The sequence below is a fragment of the Trichosurus vulpecula genome, chromosome 1 (assembly GCF_011100635.1).
Source record: "Trichosurus vulpecula isolate mTriVul1 chromosome 1, mTriVul1.pri, whole genome shotgun sequence".
In the NCBI taxonomy this organism is placed as follows: Eukaryota; Metazoa; Chordata; class Mammalia; order Diprotodontia; family Phalangeridae; genus Trichosurus; species Trichosurus vulpecula.
In genome coordinates, this window is record NC_050573.1 from 13,543,636 (window position 1) to 13,564,157 (window position 20,522).

At 58.6% G+C, this 20,522-nt stretch overlaps 2 protein-coding genes across 4 annotated transcripts in view; one reads left to right on the forward strand and one right to left on the reverse strand.

Moving 5' to 3' along the window:
- Positions 1–591: 591 nt before the first annotated feature.
- On the forward strand, positions 592–4,911 carry SELENOM (selenoprotein M). Its single transcript, XM_036767784.1, has 5 exons — positions 592–822; positions 3,363–3,398; positions 3,510–3,544; positions 4,085–4,163; positions 4,304–4,911. Exons 1-5 carry the CDS (start codon positions 724–726, stop codon positions 4,493–4,495), a joined length of 441 nt encoding a protein of 146 aa, XP_036623679.1. The 5' UTR covers positions 592–723; the 3' UTR covers positions 4,496–4,911.
- A 955-nt stretch (positions 4,912–5,866) lies between these two features.
- SMTN (smoothelin) overlaps positions 5,867–20,522 on the reverse strand; it is a 42,390-nt gene continuing 27,734 nt past the window's right edge. For 2 of the 3 annotated variants that reach the window (XM_036736561.1, XM_036736556.1), the window contains 10 exons: positions 17,633–17,803; positions 17,451–17,526; positions 16,824–16,988; positions 16,277–16,339; positions 15,979–16,042; positions 15,429–15,608; positions 15,219–15,336; positions 13,102–13,253; positions 11,631–11,796; positions 5,867–6,265 (listed from right to left, as the gene is read on the reverse strand). In XM_036736561.1, coding sequence (XP_036592456.1) covers positions 11,652–11,796; positions 13,102–13,253; positions 15,219–15,336; positions 15,429–15,608; positions 15,979–16,042; positions 16,277–16,339; positions 16,824–16,988; positions 17,451–17,526; positions 17,633–17,803 — 1,134 coding nt within the window. In that variant the 3' untranslated portion in view covers positions 5,867–6,265; positions 11,631–11,651. The remainder of the gene's footprint in view (positions 6,266–11,630; positions 11,797–13,101; positions 13,254–15,218; positions 15,337–15,428; positions 15,609–15,978; positions 16,043–16,276; positions 16,340–16,823; positions 16,989–17,450; positions 17,527–17,632; positions 17,804–20,522) is intronic. The other variant, XM_036736567.1, reaches the window with a different exon arrangement.

Genomic DNA, 20,522 nt, shown 5'->3' on the forward strand with positions numbered 1-20,522 from the left:
TTTTAATTACCCTCAGGCTGTGGTTCTGCAGGGGGCTTCCCCCCTCTGGTGACGGGAGCTGCTATTGAAACCTGGCCCTTGGGGCTTTACTTGCCATTTATCACCCTTCCCCCTTTTCTTCCTATCAGAAAAGTACTCTGATGATGGACTAGGCGGGGGAGCTAAGCTGAGGGGCTAAGCTGGGGGGGCTAGGATGGGAACTAGGCTGGGGGGGACTAGGCTGGGGCGGGGGCTTGGACGGGGTAGCATTGAAAGGCTGGGATGGAGGTAGGTTTAGGGGCTGGGATGGGGGTCTAGCAGGGAGAATTGGAGAGAAGGGTTAGGATGCTGCCGTATAGGAACGAGGGCCCGGGATGGGGGCTGTGCAGGGATGAGGGGCCGTCGGGCCGAGATGCTGGGAGCGGGCGGGTCCTGGGCCGGGGCCTGGAGGAAGGACTCCGCACAGCGGGCCCTACTGCAGCGCGCTCAGAAGGGCCAGCTGGCCTGAGGGCGGTGTCTCCCTGGCCCGGCCCTGGCCCCACCCCCCTCCCGGAACTGTGACGTGGCACTCCCCCTCCCCGCCAAGCCCCCTCCTCCCTTCTCCAGCCTCTCTCCATCTGCATCTGTTCCGGGCCGGTCGCGCCAAGCCAAGCTCGGAGCTCCGCTCCCGCTCGGACCCCCACCCCAGTCCCTGTCCCCTTCCCAACCCCAGCCCCTAGCCCTGGTCCCCCCTCAGCCGGTCCCATGCGTCGCCTGCTGCCACTCATTCTGCTCCCCGGACTCCTCGCCGCCTTCCATCCCGACTGGAACAAGCTTCGTGGCTTGGCCCGGGGCAGAGTGGAGGTAAGGGGGCTCATCGTCCCGCTAGGACCCTGGCTGATCCCTGGGAGGGGTCCCCACCCTTCCCTGGGGCTCCCTGGCCCTTGCCGTGTGCTCCCGTCCCTCCGAAATCCCACCCTGGGGCCCTCCTCTGCTCCCCAGGAGCTCGAGTCCCCCGAAGTATGCCCCCGACCCTCCAGAACACCGCACCCTCGTCCCGACCCCTCCACTCCTCCCCCGAAGTATGCCCCGGTCTCTCCAAACCCCGCCCCCGCCCCGGCCGCTCCACTCATCCCCGGGCCTTCCAGTCCCCCCGCAGTATGCTCCCATCCTTCCCCCTCTCCCTCCTCCCTCTGCTCTTCCCTGGGTCTCCCATTCCCCCCCCCAGGCAGTATGCCCCACCCTTCCAGAACGCCACCTGTTCTTCATTTCCCCACTCGGGACTGAAGGGCGGCTCGACATTCCTCCCCCGTCCCTCCATTCCCAGAAACCGCGCCTCTACTTTCCTGCCCGAATCTCTGGGTACTCCCCTCCCTCGACAACATCCTCACTCCCTGAGGCCCCCACTGCCCTCCTGGGCTTTGATCCCCATACAGAACTCCCACGCAACTCCACCCCCTCCCATTCCTTCCCAGACAGATCTCCACCACCCCCCTTCCTTTCTTCTGACACTACCTCCCACTCCGTCCCCCCTCTCAGCCTCTACTCTTTCCTCAGAACCCGATCCTTCAGGACCTCCCATCCCTCTCTCCCCCCATTGCAGAAGCCTCTCATGGCTTTTGACTCCAGCCTCTTTGGATCTTCCTCTTCTCTGTGGACCACCTGTCTTTCGACTGCTCTGAACCCTACAGACGTTGTCTCTGGGGCTCCCTGTTCTCTCCCCTCTCTCCCAGCCTGGGCTCCCCTCAACACCCCTTGACTTAGTAACCCTAGCTTTGAGGCAGGGGCTAGGAGGGAAGGCCTTGGGGATGGGCAGGGGCTGTGGGTTCCACATGATGTTGGAGAAAGACGGAGCTGAGCTGGACAGTTCCCCAGTTCCAAGGCCGTGTGTGGAGCAGTCATTCCCTGCAGGTTCAGGAGACCCATGGTCTAGCCACTGAACTCACTAGGTGACCTTGGGAAAGTCCCTTCCCCTCTTAGGGAAATGAGATGTAGAGGGGTCCCTCCTACTTTTCCGTTCTATGTTCTAAGGCCCCTTCTGGATGTCGCCATTGGACTTGGAGTCAGGAGAGATGGGGCAGGAAGTATGGTTCAGGGGACCACACAATGGCTGGCTCTGAAGTCAGAGGGTCTGGATTTGAATTCTACTTCTGATGCTAGCTGTGTGACTTGGGGCAAGTCACTGTCCTTCTCTGGGCCTGTTTCCTCATCTGTAAGGTGAAGAGGTTAGCCTGAACGGCCAATGAAGTCCCTTACAGTGTGAATTAAGGGCACCAGGAGTCACAGCTGTTATGTTTTTATTATCCTAGTACTTGAGTGCAAGGAAAGAACTGGGGGAGGGGAAGTGAGGCAGCAGTGGGCAGCTCCATCTCTCCAGGGGGTTGAAGGAAGACGCCCTCCCCCTTTTCCCCAGCCTCCCCCCTGCCTAGGGGAGAGGAGAGCCTCTGAAGCAGGCCCTGGGGGGAGGGACCAGTCTCTGAGGCAGGTGGAGGGACCATATGGCAGCCCTCCCTAGGGCCTTCCTCTCCCCACAGGAAGTCCCCATGGGGCCCCATTCTTGCCCACCCCCCAAAGCTGTCCTCTCTGCACCTGTGGTTCTTTCCAGGGTTGAATCTTCAGACGCAACAGGCTGATGGGCTGGAGGTGGGGAGGGGAGCCATCAGGCAACCTTGAAGTTCTTTGTCTCCTCTGGAATCCCCTCTGATGGGGTTAGAGGGCACTCTTCATCCAGCCTGGGGCATAGTTCCTTACTCATTATAAAGACGTGTCAGACCAGTCCTCAGACTTTGAGTCAGAAGATCTGGGTTCAAATCTCAGTTCTGCTACATGCCCGAGCTCTGTGACCTTGGGCAAGGCATTGCCCTTTTCTGGGCCTCAGTTTCCCCTTAAGTGGATTGGGTGCCACCCCCCCCCCAGTCCATGCATTGACCCTAGCCACATGACCAAGGGCAATTTAATTCTCTGGGCCTCAGCCTCCTCCTCTGTGAAATTAGGGAAAGAATACGGACCCTGCAAAAAAAGAATGACCTCGGGCCTTAGCTCAGCAAAATTCGCCGTATTAGGCAGATGACGTCACAGACCTTCCCTTCCCCTGCACCCCGGTCCTCGTAGACCTCAGGTGAAGAGCCCCCTGCCCTAACACTATTAAAGTGCCACGTGCAATTCGTACCAAAACACCCCTCCCTCCCTGTTTCCCTGGAAACCAGTGATGTCATGCTGGGTTGCCATGGCAACCAGATAGCTAAAAATAATTGCAACGGGTGTTCATCTGGTCCTTTGGAGTTTACAAGGGCCGCCCCTGTAGGCCCTGGCCATTGGGCGGCTGCTGCGGGTGGGAATTGGGGGGGGGGGGGCTGTGTGACATGGGAATGAGACCATATGACTTATGTCTTTGTCCCTGGCAGACCTGTGGAGGATGACAGCTGAATCGGCTGAAGGAGGTAGGGCCCTGGCTAGGGGTGGGGCCGGAGAAGAGGGGGCTCGCTGAGCCGCTGGGGGAGGGCTATGTTTGGGGGCTGCCAGTGATCACTTCCCCTTCCTCTTTCCTCCAGGTGAAACTCTTCGTCACCCAGGACATCCCTTACTAGTATCTTTTCTCAGCAGGTCTGCCTGGGGGGGGGGGCGGGCAGGGGATGTTGGAGGGTGGCAGGGGTCAGCAGGAACCCTGGACAGTTCTTACTGGCCCCTCTACTTGTGTTCTCTCTGCTGACTCTCAGTTCTCTTCAGGGACCACTCCCATCCCCCCCCCCCAGGATCTATAAGAGCAGTCTTCGGCACCGATGGTTCCCCAGATGTCTAATGAGGGGCAGGGATGCCTGAGATAAAGGCAAAAATCTGACTAGGACAAAGGGTTCTTCCCCTTGGAATTAGCCCCCTGTCCTCCCACTTGCAGCCCCTCTGACTGGGGCAAGGGTAGCTAGCAGCCCCACATTCCTCGTCCTGAGCAATGGGGTGGCAGCTTTCTCTCCCTCCATTTACCATACTTCTGATTGGGCTGAGGGGCTAGCTAACCTCTCTACTCCCCAATTCCAGACCCCTCTGGACCAGGGTGGGGCAGGGTCGGGCCTCCCACTCCCCAAACCCTTGTATCTTTCTCCCCCTACTACTTCCTTGACTCTACCACCAGCCACAACCTGGTGATGAAATACCTCCCTGGAGCCGACCCTGAGCTGGTGCTGCTGGGTTACCAGTATGAGGAGCTTGAGGTGAGACCCCATCCCACATATACACTTGGGGTGGGAAAGGAGATTTAGCACAGTTGTTGGGGGCTGTGATTGAGTCATGAGTCTGTTCTGTGGATTCATATCATTCTGGGGTCCACTCTGACCTTTTTGCTCCTTTACAGAGAATCCCACTCAGTGACATGACCCGGGAGGAGATCAACCAGATGTTGAAGGACCTGGGTTTCTATCGAAAATCGAGCCCAGATGCCCCTGTACCTCCTGAGTACCAGAATGCCCCAGCTAGGCCCTTGGAAGCAAAAGCACCCAATCCAGTGCCCCACGGGGATTCAATGCCCACACGCCTGGAACTCTAGGCCCGGGGACCACAGCCCCCATCCTAGCTGGCAGCTGTGAAATCATGTTGCATGCCATGCTCCCTAACGAGCCAAGGTGCCAGGGCCATGCCCATGCCCCCGAGGGAAGGGCTGGCGCACTGCTGGGGCCACCCACACACCTCAACTTGCCTGGAAGTGCCCCTTGGGGGGTGGGAAAGTGGCTATCTGCTTGAGTCCAGGAGAAGAGGCAAGTTGGTTTGCATGGGTGGCATTGGGACCCTGTCCACAGTACCCGCTCCCACGTCCAACTACCAAGGACAGGATGAAGCTCTCAGCTCAAAGGGTTGCTCTTGCTGAGGGCAGATGGCTGTGTCCTTGGGGCCAGGCCCGGGGTGTGTGTGGCTGAGGTCTTTCCCTTTCCCTTAGGCAGTAAAAGCCCCCATTCCAACCTGCAATGCTTGTGTGTCTGCGTCTTTGACATTCTTCCCATCACTGCCGCAAGAGGCACCAGGGACTTTAGAAACTGGGCTGGAATGCCCAGGCTGAGGGTGACTGCCATCCCCTCCTCACAGCTCCCCCAGCCCCCAGATGCCACGTCAAGATTCAGTCTCAGGGGCAGTGCCTAGAGCACCAGCCGTGGAGTCAGGAGGACCTGAGTTCAAATCTAGCCTCAGACACTTATTAGCTCTGTGGTCCTGGGCGAGTCACTGCACCCTGACTGCCTCCAAAAAATTAAAAAAAAAAAAGATTCAGATTGAGTGACCTTGGACAAGTTTCTCCACCTCTGGCTTCTGTGAAAGGAGAGGGTTGGACTAAAAGGCCCTTCCAGGTCTAAATTGATGGTCCTGTGACCAGGGTCAAACCCTGATGACCCCAGTCAGGACCCCACTCAACCCTTATCCAGCTCTCTGCAGAAGGCAGCCTGGGCACGGGTAGCCCATGGGAGGGATAGTGTGGGAGGGGGGCTGGCCATACCCTGCTCCCCCCCAGGGACCCAACACAAACAGTCCAGTGTGTGTGGGGTGGGGCAGGGTTCCCTGGGGTCTGGCTGGCTCTCCCCAGCCCTGTGGAAGTCAGTGGGGTGGGACTGCCATAGAATGGGCGTCCAGGCTCTGACACTGCCTAGCTGGGTGACCTTAAGCAAGTCATGGTCCTCCTCTGCCCATTGGTTGGGCTGGATGGCATCTATAAGTCCCTTTGCCAGTCTTTAGTCTGAGGAGCGGCTGTCACCAAAGTGACTTCCTGGGTTGCGAGTCTGGTGCCCACGCCGCCTGTAGACCGACCCTGGATCACGGGGTACCCAGCTTCCACTTTAATTACTCTGGGTGACAAGGAGCTCACTACCCATGGAGGAAACCCCTCCTCTGTGTCAGGAGGCTGGGTGGTGGTCCAATGACAAGGGAGGCCGGCTGAGAACGAATAATTTATAAAAACCGTGAAACGCTGTGAGTAGCAGGGGGTATCGCAGCGGTGGGATGGGGGCGAGGGGTGGTGACTGGGTGACGGTGGCTGGGGAGGGAGCGTGCCGTCCTGTGAGCCTTTCTTTATCCACACATGGGGCGGGGGGCGGGGGTGGGGAAGAGAAGGAAGGGGCACCACACGGGACAGGGGAAGGCTTCCTCCGCTCTGGGAGCAGGCACAGGGAATGACAGGACATTCTAGAGTTCTTTTTGCCGTAAACGCAGCTCGTGGCGTCTCAGGTGGTTGTAAAGGGACTGCACGTAGGTGAAGACGCACTTGGGGTCCGGCTTCTTGCCCATGATCATCATGTCTTCCACGTCCACCAGGGGCACGCAGTCCACCAGCACCCTGCAGGGGGGGGAGGGGTGGGGAACAACAGGGTGAGCCAGGGGCTGATTCTGCCCTTCCCTCCTGCCCCTCCTGCCGGAGGCAGAAGCCAGAGCTCCAACCTTGGGCCAATCCCATCCCTGGGACTCAGTCTCCTCTGTAAAATGAGGAAAGGGGTTCAGAAACCTTTGGAACTTTGACACTGGAATAGGGTAGGTGGGGGGCACTGGCCTTGCTGACCCTGCACCCTCCGAGCCTCTCCAGGTTAGCTGGGAGATATCTCCCCAACTCCTCATCTCTCGAGCCTCCAGGAGGCAGCCCAGGGCCTCAGGAGGGAGAGCACTTGGATGGTCCCATGGGCAGGACCATCCTCTGATATTCCCAGTTAGGGCTGGAGGCTGGAAAGTACCTGGGGCCCCCCTCGGCTCTTCTCTAGCTCACAGGTGCATACCCGGAGGCTGGGCTGTGGCAGGCCCGGCTCAGGTGGCCTATGATGGGGGCCGGGGGTGAGGTAGGTGGGAAGGACCCTCTGGGTCAACACTGGGTGACCCCTGGCATGGGTTCCAATTCTTTCCATCCCTCCCGTGTGGAAGCTCAGTCACAGCCAGGGCCCTGTAGCTGGGCCCAATCATTTGATCAGAAGGCACCTCAGAACCATCTGACCCAACCTGTTTAGGAGGTGGCTGAGTGGCCCAGTGGTTAGTGTTGCACCTGAAGTCACAAAGACCTGAGTTCAAAGCCTGCCTCAGACACTTGCTCACTGGGTGACCTCTGGCCAAGTCACTGCTTCAGATTCCCCATCTGGAACAATGAGGGTAGCACCTACCTCCCAGGGTAGTTCTGAGGCTTAGCCTAGTGCCTGGCACACAGAGGGCACCAGAGAGATGTTAGCTATCATCACTGAAGACATCCCAGGTCCAGCCCTCCTGAACCTAGCAATGGTTATAGTCATTGGTGTCCTGATGGCAGCTCACGCAACCCACTTGTGGACTGTGCCAAGAGCCTTCCCCTTTCCTGGAGTGAAATCTGCCTCACCGCATCCCCCTCTTCCCCACCACAGCTTCTCCTCCTCGAACACGGCTGCCCCACTCTGGACCTCCCCAGCCTATCCATGCCCTTAAATCATGGCGCCCACCACTGGGCACAACCCTGCCAATTGGGGGGTAAGCAGAGCAGAGGCCAGAGGGATGGGACGGCCAGCCCCCTCATGGCCCAGGACCACACTATGACCATCAGTTTTCATCTCTAGTGTTTGCAAGTTTGCAAATCACTTCCCCTTCAACAAGCCCAGGAGGTGGGTCATATTTAAGTGGAGTCTCAGGGGGAAAGAAACTTGCCCATAGTAAGTGTCAGAGCAGGAGTTCAAGCACGATTTCCTCATTTCTAAGCCCAGTGTCTTTTCCATGATGCCACATACTTTGGACTCCTATTGAACTTGTGGTCCACTGCAGCTGGCAGCTCTTTCTCCCCTGGAACTTCTATACACCCGCACCTCCGCCATCCTGTCCTCAGGAAGGGGATGCTTTTTACACACGTAGAAGCCTTTGAATCAAGCTCTACTAACTCCTTTTAATCGATTCTGCCCCCACATTCTAGGGGGGTTTGAGATCTTTTTGGATCCTGACTGTAAGCCATGTTAAATGAAGAGGCCGCCTGGAGAAGGGCACCTTAGACATGCCGCGACCCTGGGCAAGGCTGTTTCCTCATCTGCAAATAAGGGGGTTGGATTTGGGGGTCCCTATAGGTCTAAAATCAGAGAACCCGTGAATTGTCTCCAATTCACATCATCTGCAAATGTGATGATGGTACCATCTTTGCCATGGAATTTTTTTTCTTTTTGGAGGGGGGAAGGCAGGGCAATTGGGGTTAAGTGACTTGCCCAAGGTCACACGGCTAGTGTGTTAAGTGTCTGAGCCAGATTTGAACTCAGGTCTTCCTGACTCCAGGGCCGGTACTCCACTCACTGCACTACCTAGCTGCCCCTTGCCATGGAATTCTTGATGTCCGGCTAACCTTCATAGAGGCCCTTCCAAGCGGTCATGGAAGAATTAATGAAGGCTCTTGGCCTCCGCCAGCTAGCCCACATCTCTCCATCATTTCCATGGAAAGAGCTTGAAGAATGCTATCAAATGCCTGGCAAATGGAGGGAAGCTCTTTCTCCAGCCTCCCCCAACTTAGCCACTTGGCTCTCTGGGCCGCCGACCAAAGAAGAATCAAGGGGGCTGCCAGGGGCTGCCCAGCTGGGATCGCTGCTTCCCTTTCTATCTGCTCACACACCACCCTTTTAATAACACGTTCTCGAGTTTTACTCCCTGGTTTACAGACTCTTGTCTTCCCTCTTTTAAAATGGGGACATTTGCCTTCTCTAGTCCTGCGGCCTGGAAGAGGAAATGGCAAACCATTCCAAGTACCTCTGCCGAGAAGACCCCACGGATGGCAGAGCGCACGGGGTCCCGAAGAGGCAGACATGACTGAATGACTGAGCAACAGTTTTATGACCTTTCTCGTTCCTAGCTCTGGAGCTGGGACCTCAAAGGCTGCATCATGGGACCCTCATTTCACAGACGAGGAGACTAAGGCTGAACATGAGGCGTCTGATGGGAACACCAAATCCAATTAACAAGACAGAACTGAGGCTGAGTAGGGCACTGACCAGCACTGCACCGTGAGCAAGCAGCAGACGGAGGACTAATTACCCAGACCTCCTGACTTTCGGCCCAGGACACCCATTACCCTCTTTGGGAATGGACCGTCCTCTGGTAAATCAATCAAGCGGTGGGAGGATGGGTGTTTATCTTTGTTTGGGGACTCAACTGTTGCTGAGCAACTGAGTTTGGGAGGAGCTTGGGGCCTGCAGTGCCCCCTTGGGGCCTCAGATCCCCCCCTGGTAGGAAGGTCTTGGGCTGGGGAGAGGGGCTATCTCTGCACTACCTCCGATGGCTCCACTAGGCAGACCCAAGCCACCTCCAGGGAAGCCAGGCCCCAGGGCTGTCTGCAAGGTCCAAGGGATGCCCCTTGAGCCTGGTGGGTTTGCTGCAATGGCTCTGTCTTGGGCTGGGCTGGCCTGGCCAGTAGGCCTAACTCTCAGCCACCCCAGCCCTAGCAGACAAGAGCTCTCTGGCTCCGAGAAGGCCAGTTCTGCTTTGTTTCTCTGAAGGCTCAAACTCAGCCAAAGAGGCCTGGGGTGGAAGGGTGGCCCTGGACTCAAAGGCTGGGTGTGACAGAATCAGGCAGCTTCTGGTCTTGCAGAGTGGAGGGGGACAGGGCACAAGCTGGGCGGGGGAGGTTGTTACAGGGGCCTGGGGCAGGGTGGGGAGCAGGAGGCAGGGCCACAGGGCAAGAAGAGGGCTCCTGACCTATGACAAGGAGGCAAAGGGACCAGAGCGCTAGCCTGGAGTGCTGGAGTGGAGAGCCTGGGCCCAGAACCAGAGAACCAGCATCCAGTCCTGACTCTGCTACTAACTTGCTGGGGGGCTGTAGGCAAATGGTATCCTCATTTGGTGCCTCAGTTTCTCTCATCTTTAAAATGAAGGAATTTCTGATGCTAACATACACCCCTGTTCTGAGGCCCCTCCCAGCTCTGACATTTCCTGTTCCAAGGACCCTCCCAGCTCTGACATTCCTTGTTCTAAGGCTCTCTAGCCCAACTGAGGTAATATTTGTAAAGCACTTGGCATTGTGCCGGGCACATAGTAGGTGCTTACAGTAGAGGCTTCTTTCCTTGCTCTAAGACCCCTCCCAGCTTTAGTGCTCTGGGGCTGAAAGCCTCAGGTTCCCCATGGCTGTGGACAGTGACCCTGCCCCCTCCTTTCCCAAGGTTTCTGAGCCAGGTCTGGCCTGGGAGTCTCTCCTGGCCCCTGCCTCCCTCTGAGTCTTCCCTCTCAGCCTTATAAAGCCATTGTTTATGCTGGGAGGCCTGAGCAGTGTAGGCTCGGGATGCCCTTGGTGAGGAGAGCCAAACAGCAACAGACGTCAGGCGGCCTGGGGCTGAGTCACACTTTCCAGGGTTTACAGAGCTCCCTGTGGTCTGCTCCCTTGTCCATATATGACAGAGAGCCGTGGTTGGGCCAGCCTCCAGGGGTAGGCGGCCGGGGCACAGGCCTAGGGAGTCTTCCTGGGACAGGTGAGCCCTTATCCCAGGTGCAACCTGGCCACTCCCAAGGCTAAGGATGATGGGAGCTCCCCACCCACGCCCCAGCTGCCGCAGCAGCCTGCCAAGGGTGGGGGTGGGTCGGGGGTGAGGCCTCTATCCTCAGGGGGCCCAAGGAGCCTCAGAACTCAGGGTTGAGGCCTCAGGGGGCACTTCTGCTAAGCCCACATGATCTGCCCTGAACCAGCTCATTGTGCAACCATGGCCAGGCCAAACCCTTTTCTGGATTTGTTTCATTATCTAGAAAAATCACGGTGAGACAGATGGGTCCCCCAGAGAAAGCTCTCCCTTAGCACTCTGTCTGGGCCTGGATCCCCCAGACAGGGCCTGTCACTATGTGGATGTGGGACCGGCAAATTCTTCTCCCTACGGCCTCTTCTTCTGAAAAGAAGAAGGGGGGAAGAGATGGTCTCCAAGGCCCCTCCCCTCTCTGCCGTCTTTGATTCTCAGCTCCCTCTCACCTCTGATATCCCCTATTCTCAGGCCCCTCCCAGCTCTGCCATCCTGTGTTCTAAGCTCCCTCCCAGTTCTGACATTTCTATTCTAAAGCTCCTTCCAGCTCTGACATCTCCTGTTCTAAGGTTCCTTTCCTCTCTGACATGCCCTGGTCTAAGCTGCTTCCCACTGTGGCATTCCCTGTTCTCAGTCCCCTCCCAGCCCTGCTATCCCAACTGGGACATTCCTTGTTCTAAGCCCTGCCATCTCATGTTCTAAGGGCCCTCCCATCTCTGACATCTCCTGTTCTAAGGCTGCTCCCAGATGGGACATTCCTTGTTCTCAGGCCCCTCCCAGCCCTGCCATCCACTTTTCTCAGGCCCCTCCCAGCTGGGACATTTCTTGTTCTCAGGCCCCTTCCAGGCCTGCCATCCCCTGTTCTCAGGCCCCTCTCAGCCCTGCCATCCACTTTTCTCAGGCCCCTCCCAGCTGGGACATTCCTTGTTCTCAGTCCCCTCCCAGCCCTGCCATCCCCTGTTCTCAGGCCCCCCCCCAAGCCCTGCCTCCTGTTCTAAGTTTTCTTCCAGCTCTGGCATTCTTAGTCAGGGATCCCCAGCTCTCCAAGCACTTTTGGGTCAGGCTTTCCATGATGCTGGCATCTGTGCCCTCCCCATTCAGCAGGCATCCCAAGGCTGGAGGGAGCCCCCTCCCCCCTCCCTCCACCACAGGTGCCCCTCCCCCCCAAGCCCTGCTGTTTCCCTGGTGCTACGGAGCACGGCCGGGCTAGGAAGGCTTTCTCACCGTGGGTTTCTCAGCTGGGGATTAGGATTTTTTGGTTTTTACCAGCCCCTTCTGAACCAGGCAGCGGTAAAACTCCTGGATGTACGTGTAAACGCACTTCCAGTCTGGCTCGCGCATTCTCACCATGTCCTCTGTGTCCAGCAACTGGGGGCAGTCAGCGTGGGTCCTGGGGGGTGGGGGGGCACAGCCAGCCCCGCCGGAGACAGGCCCGACCGGGGGTGGGGGAGGGAGGGAGAGAGTGGGGGGAGGACAGAGGGGAGAGAGAGGAGAGAGAGAAACAGAAAGAGAGATCCGTAAATCTGGTGACATTCTCCACGCGCTGCTGGGGTCAGCCCACCGCCACCCCCCCGCATGCTCTCCGGCCTGGTGGGGGTGCTACTGATCTCTACTGGTGTGCGATGCATACATGGCGGGTGGGGGAGGCACAGGGTGGGGGGCCAGGCACCAGGTGCGGGGGGCAGGGCTCTGAGGGACAGCAGGGGAAGGACAAAGGGGTGGTGCCCCCCTCTACCCCTGGGGTGGGCGTGGGGGTGAGTGAGGCAGGGAGGGAGGCGTGAGAGGGAGTGTAAGGAGGAGGAGGGGGAGAGAAGGGCCAGAGAAAACATCCAGGCTCATGGGCAGGGTAGGGAAGGGAAGGGTCAGGACCAGGGTGAGGTGTGATCAGAGCGGGCCAGGGGCCGTGCGCTTCAACAGCGGACGATTCCAAACGAGAGCGGTCTTGTTCTCTCTGCTATATATCCGGCGTATATAGGCCCAGGGAAAGGGGAGGGCGAGGGGGCTGGCGTGGCCCCCCTCCCAGCCCATCGGCTCCATTTGGAATCTCGGGCCGGCACAACGAGTGGACATGAGGGTGCAGAAAGCTTCGGGGGACAGAAGGAAGGGCAGAGAGCAGAGAGAGTCAGAGGGAGGAGAGAGAGGAAGAAAAGGGCAGGGAGGGGGCCACCTGGCTTGCGGGCCACGGATGGGGCTGGTCGGACGGTCGAGGCCGGGCAAGCGTGGCCCAGGCCCAAAGCTCCTACTGTCCGGCTGGAAGCCCCCTGTACAGACTGGAGAAAATGCTGGCCACCCACTGAGGTGGGGGATGGAAGCCTCAGTACTGAAGGAAAGGGACCGGGGGAGGGGGAGCAAAGGCCAGAAGGAGTCAGGGTGGGAACGGGGACATTTTGTCCCTGCCCCTCAATGTCCTGGGGGCTGGGGCGGGGATGCTGAGGCCCTGGGGGGCCTCAGCCTGTCCTGGGGACTGGGAAGAGCAGCAGAAAGCCAGCCAGGGAGGCCCAGGGCTCCAGGCCTGGAAGAAGTGGGGAGAAGGCAGGGAAGCCAGAGGAGGGGCTCTCTTCTGCCCACGCAGGGGTAGGGGCAGGCTGCCTGTCTCCGGCTGGGGGGCCCATAGGCAACTGCGTCCTGGTCACCCCCCACCTTGGCCTCTCCGCTCCGGGCTGGTGTTAGCCTCAGTGGGGGCTGGGCTACGTACTCTGCTGATGAAAAGGCCACCTCAAAGTTGTGGCGCCGGTTCTGGGGGCTCAGCTGGCCATAATCGAAGGCCTCAGGGAAGAAATTGTGCACCAGCGCGCAGAAGGCCATGCCGTCGCTCCAGCTGGATGAGAAGTTCTGGATGTCGACGTGCTGGGGGGGACGAGGAGGGAGGCGCCCGTCAGAACAGGGGGACAAGGGGGGATGTCTATCAGAACGGGGGATGACGGGGGTGCCCGTCAGAACAGGGGGATGGTGGGGGGAGGCGCCTGTCAGAACAAGGGGACGAGGCGGGGTGTCTGTCAGAAGAGGGGGACAAGGATGGGGGGAAGCACCTATCAGAACACGGGGACGGGGGAGCACCTGTCAGAACAGGGGGACAAGCCTTCCACCAGACAGCCCCTCCCTAAGGCTTCTCTGCTCCCACTAGCTCCCCCGCAGCTCCTTCCACAGAGACCCAGGTAACAAAGACTCCTTCACCACATGGCCATCCCTCAGTGGACACTCTCCAGCCTGCCCTTAGCCCATGGGGCTAGGATGGGTCCCGACACTCCAGATAAAGTCCAACCAGGTAGAGGTTGGGGGACTCGGCTCCTCCTAATGGGGTTTGCAGTGCACTAAGACCCCCAGATCTTTTCCAACCATAACTGTCTAGCTGAGCCTCCCCATCTTGGACCCCAAGGGCAAGGCTGGGTATGTTTCTGCTGGTGAACTGCACCTTCCTATTCTGGTAGACTTGCTTTCCTGTCAATATCCTTGAGTCTAGGTGATTATTCAACCAATCCACAAGCAATAATTAAGCCACCAGGCAGGACCCATCCTAGGCCTTGGGAGTACAAAGCTAGGCAGAAGGCAGTCTCTGCCTCTAAGGGGAGACAAGGGAGCAGATTCCATGCAGGAAGGCCCCAGGCACTTAGATAAAGAGACTGAGTCTCCAGAAAGACCAGAGCCACCATGGACACTTTAGGATCCTCGGATCTCAGTCAGACAGCAAAGGTCTTCCAAAGTTGGCATCTGGGTAACCCGGATGGCAGAGGTCAAGCAGGCCACGGGGAAAGGAGTCGGAGGGTATGTCTGAATTCTGGCTGAGCCGCATAGAATCTGTGTGACCTTGTAGAACTCACTCCCCCTTAAGTGAGAGGCCTCTGGGCTAGATGACCTCTGAGGTCCCTAGCTGTGGGATGGTGATGAGCCAGTCAAGAAGCACTTACTAAGTGCCTACTATGTGTCTGGCACTGCAGAAGAGAGGCAAGTCAGTCCCTCCCATCAGGAGCTCCCAGTCTAATGGGCAGAGTGACCTTGGGTGAGTCTGTGCAGCCCCCTAAAATGGGGGGGGAGGAGGGGCAGCTATCCTCAGCCTCCCAGGGTTGCTGCCCCTGCCATGCCAAGCAGAGGCCTGAATGCCTGGCAGGGCTTCCTGAGACACTGGGATAATCAGACTTTAATGGGATTAATAGAAAAGTATTTTTATGACTGCAAGAAGATTACACTCCAAGTGGAGCCCTGGGGGCCCCACGAAAGAGGATTTGGCCTTTAGACAAAGCTAATCATCCCAGGCCCCCGGGACTGAATGTTCTTGGCTGTTGGAGGCTTTTAGGGTTTCCAGCTGGCTCCAGAATGAGAAATAGACCCACTGAGGAGACCAGGGGAGGGGCCTGAGAACAGGGGATGTCAGAGAGGGGCGGGGCCTGAGAACAGGGGTTGTCAGAGAGGGGAGGGGGCCTTAGAAGAGGGGATGTCAGACCTGGGAGGGCCTGAGAACAGGGAATGTCAGAGGTAGGAGCGGCCCGGTTGAACATCCAGCCCAAAGTCCTCACCTCATGGCTGAGGCAGCTGAGATGCTGCTGAAGGAACAGGGCAGAAGGACAGGCCCTCGGTCAAAGATGCTTTCAGAGTTTTAGGGCTTGGCTGCTATCCTAACCCTGACATGCACCAGTCACTCCTTCCATTCCTCGGAGCCTCAGTTTCTCCCCTGGGAACATGAGGGGCCAGATTCCACGCATTGGCCTCCAAGGACCCTTCTGGCTCTAACCCTGCGCTTGTCGGTCTTGTTGCCTGGAGGCTGCTTGGGGCGCCTGGCAGGGGGCACAGGGGTCCCGGGAGGGGCTGCTCACTCACCTCGTAGCCTCGGGTCTTTGCTCGGCACCAATCCAGTAACATCTGCTTGATGCTGTTGGCGTTAGGGACCCCGAAACTGGAAGAGCGCTGTACGGCCCCTCGTGGGCCCGCGGGGCTGCTGTGGGGAGAGAGCCCACCAAGTGTCAGGAAACAGCCCTTGTCTGCTCCCCCCGGCCCTGGCCTCCTCTCGGCCTCAGCCCCGGGCCTCACCCGCCTCCGCCACCACCCTCCTTCTCCAGCTTCTCGATCATAGCCTTCCGGGCCTGGGACGCGGATGTCTTGGGCAGGGTCTGGGCCTTCATCAATTCCTTCTTCTTCTCAGCCTGGCGCCGCTCCAGAGCTGCCAGGCTGCCAGCCCGAGATGGGGTCTCATCCTCCCGGTCAAAGATGCTTTCAGAGAGGGGGAGGGTAAGGAAGGGGGAGAGTAAGAGGGGCCAAGGGGCCCAAGAGCCCAGGGAGTCCACCAACTCCCTCATTTTACAGACGAGGAGCCTGAGGCCCAGAGAGGGGGAGGGGCTTGCCCCCCAGCGCAGTCACCAGCAAGCACAGAACATTCTATGAATACATCTCATTTTTCTCATACCCTGCTGGAACTCCTCTACGTGACCGAGGTCCTGGGTTCCCAAGGTCATAAAGGAGTGTCAGAGGCACATCTGAACCCAGAACTCTTCCTATGAACAGCCACTGTCCACTGGGACTAGGACCTCTCCCTACCCCAGGTCAGGCCTCCGGAACCCCTAGCAACCTCAGCTCTCCTCACCTGCCCATCTTCTTAGATGAAGAGCTGAAAGCCTTGGTCTGGACCACTGTCCGGCTGCCGCCATCTGGTGGGAGGTAAAAGGGGGTGGTGGTGAGGGTCTGAGGGGCCCTGGGGATGGGCAGCCTCAAAGGGAGTGTCTGAGGAGCACCAGAGGAGGCAGAAGACAGTGTGCTTGGGACAGTGTCCACACAGACAAGCAGACAGACAGACAGACAGGTAGAAGGTCAGAGATGGAGAGCGAGATCCAGAGCTGGAGAGCCAGAGGAAGGCCAGTGGGGGCTGACTGCCCGGGTCTTACTCTCAGATCGCTTCACAAAGCTTGACTCCACTGTGGTGGTCCGGGAAGTCTGGCTGCCATCGCCTGGGGTGGGGGAGAGACACCAAAAGGGGCCCTTCAGTGGGAATTATGGGAGGGCCCTCCCTCCTTGCCAGGGACCCTCTTCTCTACCCCCCCCCCATTACAGAGGCAGGGGATGGCTTGAGATTAGAGAGTCTGCCCTCCAGAAAGGGAAACTGAAGCAGGAGGGCCTTGTCTAAGCTACCTCCCACCCCCGCCCAGCTCTAAGTCTCTGTTTCCCAGCTCTGACACCCAGAGAGTCTGAGGAAGGATGGAAAGAGTAGAAATTGTTAAGAGTCGAAGGAGGTAATGCTGTTAAAACAGTAGAGTCAGAGAACCTGGCCATGACTCCAAGCTTTGCTACTTGTCACCTAGTCTGACTTTAGGCAAGTCATAAACCGCTCTGGCATTCAGTGAGAAGGGCTGTCCTAGATGGCTTCTGAGGGCCCACCCCCAGAAGAGTCAGGAGAATTCAGGTCTGGAGTTTGCTGCCCTCCTGGACCCTTACTAGAGTGGACGAGCCTCTCCGTCTTGGTAACGGTCCTCACAGCTGAGCCATCGGCCGACTTCTGGCTCTGCTGAGTGGTGGTCTCTGTGGCTGTACTGCCCCGGCTCTCCCCTGGTCGAGCCCGGGCTTCCTGGAGACGCCGCTCCCTTTCTCGGTCCCGCTGATCTGGAGGGGGCCATGTGCGCACACATACACACGTAGCACCCAGGTGGGACACGCAGGGACACCCACAGACACACAAGACAAGGTTGGGGAGGGACAGGTTGTTAGGAACAAGGTGTTTGCTTCTAGGGCCCTCAGCTCCTTCCTGGAGCCTGAGGCTGGGGTCAGGGCCTGACCAGCCAGGTGGAAATGGCTAAAGGTTGGAAGGGAGAAGCTGGGGAATGAAGAGGCGGGGGCTGGAAGGCAGGAGCTACATCTGGAGGGGGAAGGGAAGGGACAGCTGCAGTATACAGGGGGTGCAGAAAGCCCATCCACAGTTCTGGTTGGGGTTGGAGGGCACTGTTACAACCAGGGAGACCAACACTGAGAAGTTGGGGAGAGGGACTGGACAGTCCTGGCCTGGCAGGATGACCCTTGCTGTGGTCATCTGCAACACCCCTTCCCCCTCCTCAGTCTAGCCCCTACCTCTCTTCCTCTGCCGGAGGTCACGAAGGGCTGCCCGGATCAGCCGCCTCTCCTCAAAGTCTGTGGTCTGGTCCAGCTGTGGGGGGCAGTCCAGGGCTGACTCCTCTCCATATCCCTGCCTCCCCTCCCCTCCCCTCCAAGATGACCCTTCCTCCCTGCCCCCATCCCAGCCTTGGCTGTACCATCCTGTCCAGGACGGTCTCATCTTCTATAGTGGACAGCTCCTCTGGGCGCAACTTGCTCTGAGGCTGGGGCTCCGGCTCCTTCCCTGGCCGACTCTGCTCCATGCCATTGGCCGCGTCCACGTCCAGCTCCACCATGGTGGGGGTCTCCGCCACCGCCTCTGCATCCATCTTTGATGGGAAGAGATCAGGGAGGGAAAATCAATCCATTAACAATCATTTAGAGTGCCTACTACATGCTGGGTGCCTTGGATGCAAAGACAGAAATCAAGCAGTCCCTGCCCTCAAGGGGCTTAAGATCTATTGGAAACACAGAGAAGCAAATTCAGACTCTGTGCAAAGAAAATCTACCAGGCCACTGAGGGGGCAGGGAGGAAGACGAAGGGGGAGGAGACCCGAAGGAATGGCATGGGAGCCAAGTTCTGACCCAAACATGAAGGTGGCGTCCAGCGAGCAGAAAGGGAACCACACTGGGCAGAAATGTTGGTGTTGCAAGGTGGGACAAGGGCAGGCTGGAGCCAAACCGTGAAGGGCTTTAAATGCCCACCAGAGGGGTATGTATTTGATCCAACAGGCAACAAGGAGGAGAAGAGAGACAGGGCCAGTGATGTAAAGACCCTACCCATCCCCCATTCCAGTCTGACTGCCCAAGAGATCAAACCACAAACTCCAAAAGGGGAGAAAGCCCCAGTCACTAGCAGCCCTCCAAACAAGGGACCACAATCCTGGCGGCTGAACAGAATCACCAAAGACCTCTAGAGCACAGCTAGGCCCTGGCCAGGCCTTTGGGCCCCTGCTGAACAGAGGCGATGGGGCCAGGGTCTAAACCAGCCAGCCCTGGGCTGGAGGTGGGCAGGCTGCCAAGCCCACTCCTGCCTGATCGCCTAGAGCAGGGGCTGAAATCTGGGCCCAATGTGACTCAACCGGGGAGGGCCTGAGAAGGAGACATCAGGTCACCTGCTCCCTTCTCTCAGCCCTGACAGCTAGCCTGGCTTCTCCACCCCAGACAAGGGTAATCCCAGGCTCACGAGAGGGATCAAAAGATACGGGAGCTGGAAAGCTTGGCTGGGCCGGCCCCCAATTTTACAGACAGCAATGACACTGGGTGCAGAGGGAAGGGAAGAAGGGAGGCCAGGATGGCGAAGGGTGTCAAGATCTCACCAGGAGGCTCGGCTGAAGGAGCTGGAGAAGACGGGGCAGGGACAGAAGTGGGGGCAGGAGTCACAAGGAGGCAGATGTTGGCTCTCCATACAAATGCGGTAACAATGAGAAAGTGGACTGAGCATGCCTTGAACCTCAGAGATCTCCAAGCAGAGACTGGACGGGCCAGGGTTCAAGGGGTACCAGCTAGACCCTGGGCCCTGAGATCTGAAGCCCAGCTCTGACTCTCTCTCCCCTCTCTCAGCTTGAGCCACATCCTCCTTGGTAAAAAGGAGGCCCCTTCTCCCTTGCACAGAGATAATCATTCATGGAGCAATGACAGGGCTCAGGAGGATCACACGTGACCTTCACAACAACCCTGGGAGGGAGGCATGGTTATCACCCCATTTTACAGATAAGGCAGACAGGGGTGAAGTGGTCACACAGCTAGGTGTGAGGCCACACTCGAACTCAGGTCTTCCTGACTTCCACTGTCCACAGGCTGTGCAGCCATCCCCTCTGCCTGCACCCAGCACAGTGCCTGGCACCATCGTAGGTGTTAAATGCTTCCTGACTGGCTGGGCCCTTGGAACCCAGCATGCTCTGACACAGCAAGGGTCAGGATCATGACTGACATTTGACAGAGGAGGAATCTGAGGCCCAGAGAAGAAAGGGAGAGGCCTGAGGTCACAACACTCAAACCCGGGCTTCTGAGTGGGAGCCAATCCCCGCCCCTCCCCAATTCATCCTCTCAGCTTGGCTGAACCCCGGGGTCTGGGAATGTTCGGAGTGACCGCTGGGCCTGGGGGGGGCGGTGAAGCAGCTGTGCCAGGCCCCACCCCATCACCCCGAGGACATGCTGGGTTCTGGCCCATGCCCTGGCTTTCCAGGAGGGCCCTACTCCTCGAGGACTGGCTTGGCCCAGCTCTGTCCTGGCCCTGGGCAAAGGCTGGTAATGGGGAAGGGAGCTGGGGAGGGGGAAAGGGGAGGGCATGGTGGGCTTGGGGCCTGCGCCTTCTTCCCTCCTCCCTGGCCTCGACGGCAGGGCCCCTCACTGGTGTAACAAGACCCCTGGCAGCTGTCCCGGGGAGGCCACTCCCTCCTTGTTCTCCCACTCACCCCAGTCCTGGGCCTCCCAGCCAACACCTGCACCCCAAACCTCCCCAGACAGACATAGCCCCTCCCGGCTCGGCTGGCAATAAGCCTCGTCAAGGCCATGTGTGGCGTCTGTCCTTCCTCTCCGATGCCAGCCCCTCAAGCAGGAGCTCCTGAGTACAAGCCGGGCTCCAGCTGAACGGGGCTACTGTGGGCGCCCCTGCTCTGGCCTGGGTGACCAAGCAGGCAGGACGCTTAGAGATCATCTTTTGGACCCCATCTATTGGCCAAGAGAGGGGTGGGGGTTACTCAAAGCCTGGCAGTAATGGGGCAGGCACTCTATGTCCCCTGCATTGTGTGCCATGCTGCTGGCAGGCCCCCCAGGCCCTCTGTGCTGGGCTTTCCACAGTGGGAGGCCCAGCTTCCCAGGCTCCCCAGGACACCCCCCTTCCTGGGTGCCTTATCTCTGCCCCTAGGCCTTCACTCCCCTCCCCCTCCCCAGGTCCTCCTCCCTCCTCCCATCCTCCAGCCTAGTCCCAACTCACGAGGCTGTTGCCACGGGACAGAGGCACCGAGGACAGGCGCCGGGTGCTAAAGGCTGGGGGGTGGGCCACGGGGGTGGCCTCAGGCCCCTCCTCATCCTCTAGCCCCTGGA